The following is a 16101-nucleotide window of genomic DNA, read 5'->3' as shown; positions in this document are numbered from 1 at the left end:
AGAAATACATTTCTAAAACCCTCCTCAGAGATTCTGAGTAGGTTCAGGTAAGGTCAGTGGGTCTGTGTCTCTCCCAGGTTATTTTCAATAATCACCCAAACTTGGGAAATTCTGAATTGTTTGGAAAACTGTGCAGATGACTGGTGTCCATGCTACGTCACTTGTGGTAGAATGGTTTTTCTTGAGCTTCATGAACTTTCAGAAGTATTTGAGTCCACCTTCAGTGAGACCAAAAAACTTAAATGATTTAGATACCATGGCCTAATTTGAATATCAACATAATATTTCAGAATTTAGGGAAACCTACTTAGGTAAATAAAGCACCATATCTTAGAAGATTAAATTTTTAATGAAAAAAAATTTTTTTAGATGACATTATGTCAGTTGTTTTCAAGTCTCTGAAAATGATTAGTCTCCCGAACAGACCTGGTCATTTATGATTAATTCTGTGAATAGTTGTATTAGTTTGCTGGGGCTGCCATAACAAAGTACCACGAATTGGGTGACATAAGAAACAGAAAGTTACTGTCTCACAGTTCTGGAGGCTAAAGGTCTGAGAGCAAGGTTATGGTAGGATTGGCTCCTTTTCCAAAAAATTTTGAAGTATAGTTACTGGATTTCCAATGTTGATTTCAGGTGTACAGCACTGTGATTCAGTATTTTTTTTTATAGATTATACTCCATTCAAAGTTATTATAAAACAATGGCTGCATATCCATGTGCTGGATGATGAATACTTGTAAGCTTATTTTACACATAATAGTTGGTACCTCTCAATCCCATACTCCTCTCCTCCCCTTCTCTCTGCTGATAACCACAAGTTCCATATTTGTAAGTCTTTTTGTTTTGCATATATATTCACTTGTATTAGTTTTTTATTCCATGTGCAAGTGATATCATACAGTAGTGGTCTTTCTCTGACTTAATTCACCAAGTATAATATTCTCCAGGTCCACCCACATTGCTGCAAATGGCAGAATTTCATTCTTTTTAATGGATGAGCAGTATTCCATTTTATATATATATATGAGGTTTTATATATATATATAAATATATGAAATATATATATATGGATATAGATATATATATATGGTGGTGGGTTAGTCATATCCCACTCTTTCCAACCGCATAGACTGTAGCCCACCAGGCTCCTCTGTCCATGGGATTTCCCAGACAAGAATACTTGAGCAGGTTGCCATTTCCTTCTCCACATCTTAATCAATCATCTGTTGATGGGCACTTGGGTTGCTTCCATGTCTTGGCTATTGTAATAGTGCTGTTAATGAACATTAGAGTACACTTGTCTTTTCAAATTTGTGTTTTCATTTTGTTTGACTGTATACCCAGGAATGGAATTGTTGGATCACATGGCAATTCAATTTTTAGTTTTTGAAAGACTTCCATACTATTCTCGATAGTCAGTCAGTCAGTTCAGTCACTCTGTCTTGTCCGACTCTTTGTGACCCTGTGGACTGCAGCATGCCAGGCTTCCCTGTCCATCATTAAGTCCCAGAGCTTGCTTAAGCTCATGTCCATCGAGTTGGTAATGCCGTCCAATCATCTCATCCTCTGTCGTCCCCTTCTCCTGCCTTCAATCTTTCCCAGCATCAGGGTCTTTTCCAATGGGTTGTTTCTTTGCATCAGGTGGCCCAAGTTTTGGAGCTTCAGCATCAGCATCAGTCCTTGCAATGAATATTCAGGGTTGATTTCCTTTAGAATTGACTGATCTCCTTGAAGTGCAAGGGACTCTCAAGTTTCTCCTCCAACACCACAATTCAAAAGCATCAATTCTTCAGAGCTCAGCTTTCTTTATAGTCCAACTCTCACTTCCATACATGACTACTGGAAAAACCATAGCTTTGACTAGACGGACCTTTGTTGGCAAAGTAAGGTCTCTGCTTTTTAATATGCTGTCTAGGTTTGCCACAGCTTTTCTTTTAAGGAGCAAGCATCTTTAATTTCTTGGCTGCAGTCACCATCTGCAATGATTTTGGAGCCCAAGAAAATAAAGTCTGTCACTGTTTCCATTGTTTCCCTATCTATTTGCCATGAAGTGATAGGACTGGATGCCATGATCTTCGTTTTTTGAATGTTGAGTTTTCAGCTAGCCTTTTCACTCCTCTTTCACTTTCATGGAGAGGCTCTTTAGTTCCTCTTTGCTTTCTGCCATAAGGGTGGTGTCATCTGCATATCTGAGATTATTAATATTTCTTTCAGCAGTCTTGATTCCAGCTTGTTCTTCGTCAAGCCTGGTGTTTCATATGATGTACTCTGCATATAAGTTAAATAAGCAGGGTGACAATGTACAGCCTTTTCCATAGTAGCTAAATATTTTCATTAGTAGCTGTATCAATTTACATTCCCATCAGCAGTGTACAAGGGTTCTGTCTTCTCCACATTCTCAGCAACATTGATTTGTAACTTTTCAGTGATAGCCATTCTGACAGGTGTGAGGTAATGTTGTGGTTTTGATTTGCATTTTTGATGATTAATGATGACCATCATATCATGTGTACCTTTTGGCCATTCGTATGTCTTTAAAAAAGTATCTATTTAGGTTTTCTACCCATTTAAAAAAAATATTTATTTTTAATTGAAAATTAATTTACAAAATTTTGTTGGTTTCTGCCAAACATCAACATGAATCAACCAAAAGTATATATATATATATATGTATCCCCTCCCTCTTGAACTTCCCTCCCATCTCCCTCCCCACCCCACCCTTCTAGGTTGTTAGCCCCTGTTTGGGTTCCCCAAGTCATCCACCAGATTCCCACTGCCTGCCCATTTTTAATCAGCTTGTTTGTCTGTTTGATACTGAGTTGCATGAACATTTTGTATACTTTGGATATTAAACCCTTACCCATCTTATTGTTTGCACACTTCTCTTTTAGTAAGATGTCTTTTTGTTTTGTCAACAGTTTCCTTTGCTGTGCAAGAGCTTTTCAATTTAATTAGGTCCCAGTTGCTTGTTTTTGCTTTTGTTTCCTTTGTGTTAGGAGACAGATCCAACAAAATATTACAATTTGTTTCAAAGAGTATTTTCCCTTTCTTTTAGGAGTTTAATGGTTGCTTTCCTTTAGGAGTTTAATGGTTTCTGGTCTTATATTTAGGTCTCTAATTCATTTTTAGTTTAGTTTTCTGTATGGTATGAGAAAATGATCTAATTTCATTCTTTTACATGTAGCAGTCCAGTTTTCCCAGCACTGCTTACTGAAGAGACTGTCTTTTCTCCATTGTGTGTTCTTGCTGCCTTTGTCATAGATTAATTGGCCATAGGTGTGTGGGCTTATTCTGGGTGTTCTATCCTGTTCCACTTATCTGTTTTTGTGCCAGTACCATATTGTTTTGATTATCATAGCTTTGTAGTATAGTCTGAAGTCAGTGAGCATGATTTCTTCAGCTTTGTTCTTTAGCCTCAAGGTTGCTTTGGCTATTGGGGATCTTTTGTGGTTCCAAATAAATTATAGGATTTTTGTTCTAGTTCTGTAAAAAATGTCATGTGTGAAATTATCCTTCAATTGAAAAATATAAAATTTTTTTTAAATGTCATGGGTATTTTGATAGGGATTGCATTGCATTGATAGATTGCCTTGGGTAATATGGACATTTTAACAATATTTCTCCAATCCATGAACATGGAATTTCTTTTCGTTTAGTTGTGTTTTCAGTTTCTTTCATCATTGTCTTATAGTTTCAGACTATAGGTCTTTCATCGCCTTGGTTAAGTTTATTTCCAGGTATTTTATTCTTTTTGATACAGTGGTAAATGGGATTCTTTTTCCTAAATTCTCTTTGTGATAGTTCATTATTAGAGTATAGAAAAGCAACACAATTCTGTACATTAATCTTGCATCCTAAAACTTTGGTGAGTTTCTTTCTTAGTTCTCATAGCTTTCTTGGTGGAGGAGGTTGGTTCCTTCTGATTGCCGTGAGGGAAGCCCTCTCTCCGTGGCTTGTGGTTGGCTGTCTTCTCTCTGGGTCACTTCAGATCACCGTTCCTCTGTGTGTCTGTCACTGTGCCCTAGATTTCCCTTTTTGTAAGGACACCAGTCATTGGATGAAGACCCAACCCTAATGACCTTATTTGAACTAATTGTGTCTTCAACAACCCTATTTTCAAATAAGGTAACATTCTCAGGTACTGGAGATTAGAACAGCAACATACGAATTTGGGAGCACACAATTCTACCCATAACAGTAATGATGATTGGAAATTGTGAAGTAGAACTAATAAAATAGTGGAAGTTGGACAGAATACATTCCCAGAAAGTTTTCCTTTTTTTCTTAGTTGGTAGTGGTATGCTAAAAAAATATCAGCACCTAAGTAACTATGCCAATATAGTTTTTTCATAGTTTTCGGTCTCCCCCATTCTTAACCCAGGAGTATACTATCTTTATTTCAGAGATGGAATGACCATAATACACTATTAACCTCACATCTGCTTGTCAGGTGAAAGAGATTGATGAAATGATTATGGGTTGTTTTCTTATGAATCTTGCTGACAAGGTGAAACTATTTTTCCAGGGAAATCGATTTTTAAAGTTCTGTATTTCAAGTTGCTAATACAGTTTTTTTGTGAAATGAACAGCTTTTTTTCTTTTTTAATGTTTCAGATAGATAGTGCACGTGATATAGAGTGAAATGTAAATCACCTTCTCATTCACATTTTTCAGTTCCTGTCCTCAGTTTCCTTCAAGAAACATAACAGAATTTTTTGTTAATTTTTTAAATAAGTAGTTCATTAATGGGGTATAAAATTCATAAGGTATAAGAGCATGTAGTGAGAAGTATGATCAGCTTCTTATTTATCCTTCTAGAAATACTTTACACTTATAGAGATACATGTCTGTATTTTTAATACTTATTTAAAAAAACTAATAGTAAATGGATTGGCCATAGGGGTATGAGGGAATATTGAGTGGGAAATGAAAACATTGAATCCTGTTTCTATTAGAATTCATTGGAATCTATGCAGGATGATAGTAGGCAGGTGAATCCTGAACCTGGATCTAAATAGAAAACTCAGGGCCAGAGATACAAGTGTGGCAGTCATAAGCATGAAGACAAGAATAGATCATGACAGAGAAATAATAAAGGTGGGGATTGGAGCCCTGACTCTTTGAGTGTTTGAAAGTTAAGCTAAGGAGATCAGTTTTTAACATGTTGAGTTTGAGAAGTTTGTTACGTGTATTAATGAAGTGTTGGATGGATACATGGATATGTGGATCTAGAGTGTGAGGGGTGGGCTGAAATGGAAGTCATGCGTGTGAAAACTTTGGAGGTTACTCAGGAAGTGATGTAGGGGACAATGAGTGACCAGACCAGGCACTTCACTTATGGAACTAGAAAGACAATGAAGGGGGGAAAAGTGTATGTGTGTGAAAGGTTTGATATTGTGGGAGTCCCTGTCAGCCGGTGGAGAGCTAGTACTCCTGGGAACTTTGGAAGAGCTGTTTCAAAGCATCTTTCTGTTCCTGTTGAGAAGGTTTTTCTGGTATTTTGAAGAGTTTCTGTTCCTCAATTTTGGATTTTTATTTTTTAGGGGATTGCTGCTTTAGTTGGAGAGAAAAGTACCCAAGAGGGATCCATCTAGTGAACACATTTTATTTGGTATTACAGGCAGTCAGTGTAGGTGTGGGGTGGGGGTGGGGCCTTCAGACAGGGTAACACTATAAGATGAGTTTGGAAGACAACTTGCTTGGTTCTATCTGGGTAACCTTAGACAAAACACTTTACCTGTATTCTCCTTTTCCTTAACACTACAATAATAGGACCAACTTTGTGGAATTTTTCTGAAAATGATTAGTCCATCTGAGGCACTTAGGCTAGCACATCGGTGCTCTGTAAGCATTGGTTGCTGTCATTACGATTATTACTGTGTTGTAATAACAGTATTTGCCTCATACCTTTTGGGATTGGGTGACTGTATCCCTTTCCCCAAGACAGTTCTGTCTTTGCCTGTTATCTCACTGTCAATACATACAGCAAGAGATGTTTTGCTCTAGAAAATGTCTCAGTTTGGACAGCAAGATCTGCCATTACCCTGGCTTTGACATGTATGGAGTCATGGTGATGTAGTACTTGGCATGAAGAAAGGAAATGTCTGTATTCATTTTTTCTGACACTGTTCCATGAAGAGCAACACCAATATATTTACATATAATTAAATTTCCTTTATGTTTAGGTTATTCCTACAAGTCGAGAACATGCACCAGTACTACTACAATGCGTGGGATTGTCCCATGTGTTTCGTAGGAATATTTACCAGTATGGAAAGTAGTGAAGACGTGTCAGTTCCAAAATTGGTTTAACTCATTACACCTTCTAAATTTGATTTCATCTGACTTGAATGGTGGAATATTTTGAAAAACTCTTTCCTTATTAAGATAGCATGGTAACAACAGTAAATGAGTTGTAAAATAATTTCACCTAAATGACATCACTACCAAAGACCTTTCTGTTCTATTTCTCTTCTAGTATATTTAATGTCCCTATTAAAGTAAACGTCCTCTATTTGATTTCTTTCTCCTACATGATATTCTATCATATTTGTATATCTTCAGTTCAGTTCAGTCGCCCAGTCAAGTCCGACTCTCTGCAACCCCATGAATCAGCACACCAGGCCTCCCTGTCCATCACCAACTCCCGGAGTTCACTCAAACTCACGTCCATCGAGTCGGTGATGCCATCCAGCCATCTCATCCTCTGTCGTCCCCTTCTCCTCCTGCCCCCAATCCCTCCCGGCATCAGAGTCTTTTTCCAGTGAGTCAACTCTTCACATGAGGTGGCCAAAGTACTGGAGTTTCAGCTTTAGCATCATTCCTTCCAAAGAACACCCGGGGCTGATCTCCTCTAGAATGGACTAGTTGGATCTCCCTTCAGTCCAAGGGACTCTCAAGAGACTTCTCCAGCACCACAGTTCAAAAGCATCAATTCTTCGGCACTCAGCTTTCTTCACAGTCCAACTGTCACATCCATGCATGACCACTGGAAAAACCATAGCCTTGACTAGACGGACCTTTGTTGGCAAAGTAATGTCTCTGCTTTTGAATATGCTATCTAGGTTGGTCATAACTTTTCTTCCAAGGAGTAAGCATCTTTTAATTTCATGGCTGCAGTCACCATCTGCAGTGATTTTGGAGCCCCCAAAAATAAAGTCTGACACTGTTTCCACTGCTTCCCCATCTATTTGCCATGAAGTGATGGGACCAGATGCCATGATCTTCATTTTCTGAATGTTGAGCTTTAAGCCAACTTTTTCACTCTCCTCTTTCACTTTCATCAAGAGGCTTTTTAGTTTCTCTTCACTTGCTGCCGTAAGGGTGGTGTCATCTGCATATCTCAGGTGATTGATATTTCTCCCAGCAGTCTTGATTCCAGCTTGTGCTTCTTCCAGCCCAGCGTTTCTCATGATGTACTCTGCATAGAAGTTAAATAAGCAGGGTGACAATATACAGCCTTGACATCCTCCTTTTCCTATTTGGAACTAGTCTGTTGTTCCATGTCCAGTTCTAACTGTTGCCTCCTGACCTGAATATAGGTTTCTCAAGAAGCAGGTCAGGTGGTCTGGTATTCCCATCTCTTTCAGAATTTTCCACAGTTTATTGTGATCCACACAGTCAAAGGCTTTGGCATAGTCAATAAAGCAGAAATGGATGTTTTTCTGGAACTCTCTTGCTTTTTCCATGATCCAGCGGATGTTGGCAATTTGATCTCTGGTTCCTCTGCCTTTTCTAAAACCAGCTTGAACATCTGGAAGTTCATGGTTCACGTATTGCTGTTAAAAGTATATATATATATATATATCCATTTTAATAGCTGCATGATGTCTCATTAAGATGATCCTCTATAATTCCTTTTTTTCCTGACTTTTGGACCTAGAAGTTGCTTCTGATTTTTTGGTTATATGTAATTTGATTAGCATTCCTAGAGTCTTCCTCATTCTTTGAGGTATTTCAGAGCCTAAGTATTAGAACAGTGGGTTGTTAGGGCAAGTTAAGTTGTGGGATTTAAGTGAAAGTACTGTTGTTTCTTATACAACTAAACTAGATTATTTCACAAGCTTCTTTTTGTGAATGCAAAGCACAATTTGAGGAACCTAAAAAAGTGAAAGTTTTGGCCTTTTTAAGGTGAAAAAGTGAAGTTCTGCCCTTTTTAAGCCAAAGGCATATATATATATATATATATATATACATTAAATCTGAAAGAAAAAAAAAGGTGTGGGGGGGTGGAATCACTCAGGAGAGAGTTGTGTGGGATGAGAAGAGGACCTGAGTCAGCCCTCTGGAGCACAGCAGACTGAAACAGAAACCATTCTGGGAATGAAGTCATTCATAATGACGGACCAGTTCTGGTGGAATGGTTGTCCCAACCCTTAGTTCTATGGGTTGAAGCATGCATGAGAGCTGAGGAGGATCTAGAAACATAGTTAACATTCAAAACACACCCCACTCAGATTAAATCCTACCAAGTCCAAACTGTTCTTGTTTCTCTTCCCACGATATCCCCACCAGCTCTTGAGATGTCTGATTCATAAGATGCAACTTGAAAGCTATATTAGACTGTTCTTTCAATATTCTTGGCCATGAAGGGAAGGAGGAAGGCAGAGGAAACAGTAACTAGAGTTGGGTAAAGGTTAGCTACTTTGTGAGGCTGCGGAAAAGGAGTCTGGAAAGAGGAAGGGGTCAAAACGGAATGTGGGTAGGATTGAGTTGACGAAATCAAAGAGAACGTCTTCTGAGATTGAGGGGAAAAGTCAGTGAGGTTGGGGGCAGATTTAATGGGATTGTGACTGTGGATGGAATATAATTAGATAGTCTCACTTTTCTCCAGGAAGTAAAGGTGAGGTCATACTCTGGGAGGGTTGGGGGTGGGTGGCTAGGTGGTAAGAGGACTGAGGAAGGAGATGAAATTAGAAAGTTTTGGTTGAAGAATGGGAGAAGGAGGAGGCTAACACACACAGAAAAGGGACCTCAGATAATCCTGAGAGAGCAGATGCGGTTTCGACCATGAATGTGTTATGCCTAGCCTGTTTAGCATCTGGTACTAGAGCTGACTAAAATTAAGTATTCAGTGAAAGTGTGCTTGTATGATTTGTTTCAGCTCTGTTGCTTTTATAAAAAGAAATATCCTTTTCCATTCATTTACTACTTGCTTGGTGAGAACTGGAAGCATCTAACCTCAGGAAGACCTGAAGAGGTGCTTATTGCTCAGTCACTAAGTTATGTCCAACTCTTTGCAACCCCGTGGACTGCAGCACACCAGGCTTCCCTGTCCTTCCCCAACTCCTGGAGGTTGCTCAAACTCATGTCCATCGAGTCAGTGATGCCATCCAACCATCTCATGCTCTGTCTTCCCCCTGCTCTTGCCCTCAATCTTTCCCAGCATCAGAGTCTTTTCTAATGAGTTGGCTCTTTGCATCAGGTGGCCAAAATATTGGAGCTTTCAGCATAAGTCCTTCCAATGATTTTTGACTGCTTTAGATAGAAATAATCTATCTGATATTTGAAGTGAGTAGATGACCATTTCTCTATAGTTAACCTTTGTTCAGACAAAAGTTGATTAAAACTCTCCGATTCAAAGTTAATCTTCTTAAAACACTTCAGTACACTCCCTTGCTCGAAAGTTTTCCTGGACAATATCTAACTTAAAGTCCACACTCGGCCTACCTTTAAACTTTCACAGCTAGCTCTCCACTGCAACATTTACTCTATGCTTATGCCTGCATATATGTACATGTATATTGTGTGTTCATTTGCTCAGTTGTGTCTGACTCTTTCCGACCCCATGGACCGAAGCCTGCCAGGTTCCTCTGTCCCTGAAATTCTCCAGGCAAGAATACTGGAGTGTGTTACCATTTCCTCCTCCAGGGGATCTTCCTGACCCAGGGATCAAACCCAGGTCTCCTGCACTGCAGGCTGATCTTTACCAGAGTCACCAAGGAAACTCCACATATGTGGTTTTTTTTTAAATAATGTTTTATGCACACTTATTTTTTTAATTTAACAAATCCTCTCAGACCATCCTATGTCTATTTATCTATTATCTATCATTAATATATCTATCTGCTGCTGCTGCTAAGTCACTTCAGTTGTGTCCGACTCTGTGCGACCCCATAGATGGCAGCCCACTAGGGTCCTCTGTCCCTGGGATTCTCCAGGCAAGAACACTGGAGTGGGTTGGCATTTCCTTCTCCAATGCATGAAAGTGAAAAGTGAAAGTGAAGTCGCTCAGTCGTGCCCAACTCTTAGTGACCCCATGGACTGGAGCCTACTAGGCTCCTCCATCCATGGGATTTTCCAGGCAAGAGTACTGGAGTGGGGTGCCATTGCCTTCTCCGATATATCTATCTAAAATAATCTTATTTTCAAAACTGTATAATATTACTTCAGAGTGCTACACTGTAACTTACTTACCCAGTCTCCAATTGGCCACTTAAGTTGGTCCCATCTTTTTGATACAATGAGTAAAATTATAAGTAGTAGTTGTCTATATATCAGTTTTCTTATGTGCAAATTAAACTTTAAACTTCCAGAAGGGAGAGGTATGAGTAAAGCCTATTTTGATAAGCTGTCATTACAATATCTTCTTTAATTAGTGTAGCAGCTTATGCTTGCAACAGATAAGAGTGCTTTACTTATCTCCTTCCAGTTCCTCACCAATACTCTTATCCAGCATTTTTTATCTTTCCTCATCTCTGAGAAGAAAATTTTGTCATGGCTTAAAATTCTATTTCTGTGTAGTTAATTGAGCATCTTTTCCTATGTTTAAAAACCATTTGTGGTTTTGAGAACTATGTTCATATGCTTTGCCCATGTTTCTTTTATATCACAATTCTGCTTATTTGGTGTGTGTATTGTGTGTGTTAGTCACTCAGTCATGTCCGACTCTTTGTGACCCCATGGATTGTAGCCCGCCAGGATCTTCTGGCCATGGGATTCTCCAGGCAAGAATACAGGAGTGGGTTGCTATTCCCTTCTCCAACCCAGGGATGGAACCCAAGTCTCCCACATTGCAGGCAGATTCTTTACTGTCTGAGCGGGAGCTCTTAAATATTACAAAAAATAGCCCTTTGTGATACGAAATGCACTTTTTTGTTCCTTTTACCAGGTTACTCTTTTTCTTTCATTCTGCATATGGTCTTATCCTTTTCTGACCATGTAATCCCAATCCTTTCTAAGCTCTCCTCCTAATTTTTTCCTTCTTGAGATTGTACCCTCCAAGGAAACTGAGGGTTCCGTCTTCACCTGTCTCCTCTCTGTAAGCAGATGTCACACTTCTCAAAGACAGATCATGTTTACATCTACATGATCAACACATAGTAGATTCTCAGTTAAACTTTGTTGATGGAGTAGGAAATGGCAACCCACTCCAGTATTCTTGCCTGGAAAATCCCAGGGACAGAGGAACTGGTGAGCTACAGACCATGGTATCACAAAGAGTTGGATACCACTGAGTGATTAAGCACATGCACTCAAACTTTGTTGATGATAATTGGAGCAGTTCTATGTTCATATCAATTCATTGCCACAAGTGTACCCATCATTGTGTATTTCTTGGTTTATTTATCCTTGGTTTCTTCAAGTTTATGGAGGTTTTGCCCAGAGCAGTTTTATGGAATTAGCACAAACTACCGATGGTGAACATGAGTTATCTTGCACTTGAAAAAGATGTGTTGGTCACGTTAGGTCAACTGTCACGTTGGCTCCTGGCACTGTGTTCTTTATATGTTGCTAAGTAGGACGTTTTTCCTCATGGCGTCCCAGAACTGTCAACAGTGAGAACATTTCTGGAAACCAGTACAGTGACCTTGCAATTCTGAGAGGAGACTGTGATGGTGAAGATCCAGTAGTCCCCCCTTACCCCTGGGCATACAGTCCAAGACCCCCTTGGACACCTGGATCTGCAGATAATACTGAACCCTATGTTTACTGTGTTTTTCCTATACATACATACCTGTGTTACTGTTTCATTTATAAATAGGCAAAGTAAGAGATTAATAACATAACTAATAATAAAGTAGAACAATTACAACAATATGCTATAATAAAATTTATGTGAATGTAATCCCTCTCAAAAATCTTATTGTACATATTTAATGCCTTTTCCATTTAATAAATACCTGCCCCTCTCAGTGGCTGTAACTTGGCAGTTTGAAGTGTTACAGCAAAACCAGCACATTTTTCTTCCTTTTTCACAATTTACGGATGAAAGATTTATTCTTCCTGTAGATGTTAGCAACCTCAGTTTTTTCTTATTAAGTAAGTTTTACATTTTCACTTAAAGGAAGCACTTTATGGCTTTTCTTGGGCATATTACAATTATCGCTACACTTGTTAGAGCCATCATGAAGTAACACAAAGGGTTACCGGGACATGAATGTTCATCTGATGACTGAGAGGGTCACTAAGTGACTAGCAGGTGGGGTACACAGGACAAAAGGATGCTTCATGTCCCAGGCAGGATGAACAGCATGGCGCAATATTTCATCACACTGCCCAGAACTGTGTAGTTTAAAACTTATGAACTGTTTATTCATAACAGTAATATTAAATGGAAAAATGTTTGGATCGTGGTTGACTGCAAGTAAGTGAAACCGTGGAAACTGACACCGTGCAGAGGCCTACTGTGCCAATGATTTGAAACCTTTTGGACAATCAGCCCTCCATCATTCAGTCTCCACCAGCCTTTTGACCTCCCGATAAGGGGGAAGATGATTTATATGTTCACAGAAACAAAAGAACACAAAGCAAGATAATTACATGAAAGGAAATGTAATCTGTGCCTTGCCAACTTAAAGATACAGTCTGTTACATCCAAGACACTGGATAGTAGCCAACAGAACTTGATGAACACATGTTTTTGTAGGTTTGATTTTTTGGTGTGTGATTTTGTAGCATTTTAATTTTCACAATATTATGGGCAAAAGATTTGTAATATAGTTAAGTGAAGAAAATTCAAATAGCAGTTAAATTTGATAAGTCAAACAACCCCCAAGATATCCTTGGGCTATGTTATCTAATTCAGTATCATTTTGTGAGAGCTTCCCTGGTGGCTCAGTGGTAAAGAATCCACCTGACAATGCAGGAGACTCAGGTTCGATCTCTGGGTCTGGAATATCCCCTAGAATAGGAAAAGCCAACTCGCTCCAGTATTCCTGCCTGGAAAATTCCATGGACAGAGGAGCCTGGTGGGCTACAGTCCATGGGGTCACAAGGAATTAGACATGACTTAGCAACTAAACAACAAACATCATTTTATGAAAATATCAAGATTCAGAAAGGTTTGGATTTACCAAAGCAAGCAGAAATGAAATTCAGGTCTCCTAATTCTATTCTTTTGGCTGTGTGGGCTTCTCTAATTGTTGTGCACTGGTTTAGTTGTGGCATGCATATGAGATCTTAGTTCCCCAACCAGGGATCAAATCCTCTTCCCCTGAATTGCAAGGCAGATTCTCAACCACTGGACCACCAGGGAAGTCCTGATATTAGATGACTGACTGTATATTGCTACATTTTAAATATTTAAAATGTTTATTGGGTAGATCATTTGTAATGGTTTCCCACCTAAACTTTTTGATTGGCAATCCTAATCATGCTAGGGAGGGTAATTTTACAGTAAATCTGCATGCCAAATCCCTGTAAGAGAGCTTGCATTTTAGTTTTTTCTGTCCAGATTTCAAAGTGACTATCGAACATCCACAAGCTGTCTTTTCAGAATTATTTACGAAATAATTTGATGTTATCAGCTATCAATATCTGACTTTAAATATGGTCTGTATTAACATTGGCAATATTAGGAAACATGAAATATTTCACTTTAACTCAGGTGAAAAAATTTAAGTTTACATTTGTCATGTTCCAGTCACTTTAGACAAAGTTTATAAATTTTAAATACTTTTATTTTTAATCAGTAAATTTTATTTCATGTCTTTATATGTGTTTGATGATCAATAAGATTCAAAAACAAAACTTTTTTTCATTGAATTTAGTGCAACAGTCCTATTTTTCTGTTGAAATTTTACAGATTAACTTGACTCTTAAGAAATTTATCATCTATAGACTTTCTGTATGTAAATTAAACTGGCAGCTCTGAAACAAATTTGCTCATTTATTTCTGGACTTCAAAGGAATACCTCCCTGCCTGCAACCACCTCCAACAAAGGAGATATATATTTAAATAATGTGGCTAAAAAAAAATTTCCTGTAGAGATCAGTAGCTTACAACACAATATTGTAAAGTAATTAGCGTCCAATTAAAATAAATTTATATTAAAAAAGCTTCAATAAACAATTATGGACAAATAAATAAAAATAAACCTAGAGGGGGAAAAAAGAGATCAGTAGCTTAATAGCTAATTATAAAGACTGGTTAAATCAATTAAGGTACATAAATATGAATACCATGAAAATATTAAAAATCATGTTTTAGGAAAAAAATCAATTACGTAAGAAAATGTTCCACATTTTCAAACTGTGAGACCATAAAATGAGTATATTTCATAACAACAAAACAGAAGTTTATAAAGTAAAAGCTCCCTCTTTTAAATATCCCCATCCACTAAAATAGTAACTCAGCTACTAGATAAAATACTTTGCTAGATAAAGTAGTTATCTCAGCTGGAACTATTATAGTTAATTTTGATCATCTTTTTCTTTGTGCTTTTAGGTACTTTTATTTTCCTAAATGAACTATACATTTTTTTTTTTAGCAAAAATGATTCCAGTAAAGCAATGTATATAATAACAACTTTGGCATACTTAACATTCTCCATTACAAGTAGTAATTTCTGTATGTAGATGTCTAAGAAAAAGAGTGATTTAAACTATAACCACGAATACTTTTCCTTGGCGAAGGGAGATTATTTATAATTACAACCTTTAGTTTGGAAGTTGGAAAAAGAACATCTGATGCCCTCTTGTGGCCAATAATAATTTTGATAAAGTGATTTTCATTGAAATCCAGTCTAAACTACGAGAATAATACCATAGCTCAGTCGGTAAGGGGCTTCCCTGATAGCTCAGTTGGTATACAATCCGCCTGCAATGCAGGAGATCGTGCCTGGTTCCGATTCCGGGGTTGGGAAGATCCACTGGAGAAGGGATAGGCTACCCACTCCAGTATTCTTGGGCTTCCCTTGTGGCTCAGCTGGTGAAGAATCCACCTGGGTTAGGAAGATACCCTGGAGAAGGGAAAAGGCTACCTACTCCAGTATTCTGGCCTAGAGAATTCCAGGGACTGTTTAGTCCATGGGGTTGAAAAGTCAGACACGACTGAGCGACTTTCACTTCACTTCACTTCAGTTGGTAAAGAATCTGCCTGCAGTGCAGGAGACCTGGGTTCAAGCCCTTAATCGGGAAGATGCCCTGGAGAAGGAAATGTCAACCCATTCCAGTATTCTTGTCTGGAGTATTCCATGGACTGAGCAGCCTGGCAGGCTACAGTCCATGGTGTCGCCGAAGTTGGACATGACTTCGCCGTTAACTAGCGCTACTGAAGAGCACAGTAACATTGAAACCAGAAGTCTCTGAGGTTTAAAGGTAAATTTTCTGTTGAGATTGCAGACATTTTGAATACCACATACCCTGAGAGCTATGTATCTTTATGATTTGTGCACTTTTCTGGTAGTCTGTTCTCAACAGAATTTATTACCAGGCAACAGGAATATCTGGAACAGCCAAGGACATCCAATGTTTATTAGCAAGTGTTGATTTTTCTGATCAAATAATTTAGGACTAGAAATTTAAAGATGTGTATAATGAGAAAGTGTAATCATCTTTTTCGGGGAAAAAAACCCAATTTTTTTTTAAATCCAAATTTTTCTGTCTCTTTTTGTTTTTGTAGTTGAAGTACACTTACGAGACTGATGGCACTACAGTGGTATAAATACGAAGGACCACTGAAGAATCTGAAGTACTGTACTGTTTGACTTTATTTTAGACCACTAATAAAGACTTTTAAAAATTCCATCGAATAGCTCAGACTGTAAAGCGTCTGCCTACAATGTGGAAGACGCGGGTTCAATCCCTGGGTCAGGAAGATCCTCTGGAGAAGGAAATTGCAACCCACTCCAGTACTCTTGCCTGGAAAATCCCATG

The 16101-nt window shown here is 38.4% G+C and overlaps 1 protein-coding gene across 3 annotated transcripts in view; it reads left to right on the top strand.

Moving 5' to 3' along the window:
- CXADR (CXADR Ig-like cell adhesion molecule) overlaps window positions 1–15972 on the top strand; it is a 64791-nt gene extending 48819 nt beyond the window's left edge. For all 3 annotated transcript variants that reach the window (XM_044939928.2, XM_025282177.3, XM_025282170.3), the window contains one exon: window positions 15848–15972. In XM_044939928.2, the coding sequence (XP_044795863.2) occupies window positions 15848–15851 (4 nt within the window). In that variant the 3' untranslated portion in view covers window positions 15852–15972. The remainder of the gene's footprint in view (window positions 1–15847) is intronic.
- Window positions 15973–16101: the final 129 nt, after the last annotated feature.

The sequence above is a fragment of the Bubalus bubalis genome, chromosome 1 (genome assembly GCF_019923935.1).
Source record: "Bubalus bubalis isolate 160015118507 breed Murrah chromosome 1, NDDB_SH_1, whole genome shotgun sequence".
Lineage (NCBI taxonomy): Eukaryota > Metazoa > Chordata > Mammalia > Artiodactyla > Bovidae > Bubalus > Bubalus bubalis.
This window is presented reverse-complemented; position numbering and strand designations above follow the sequence as displayed.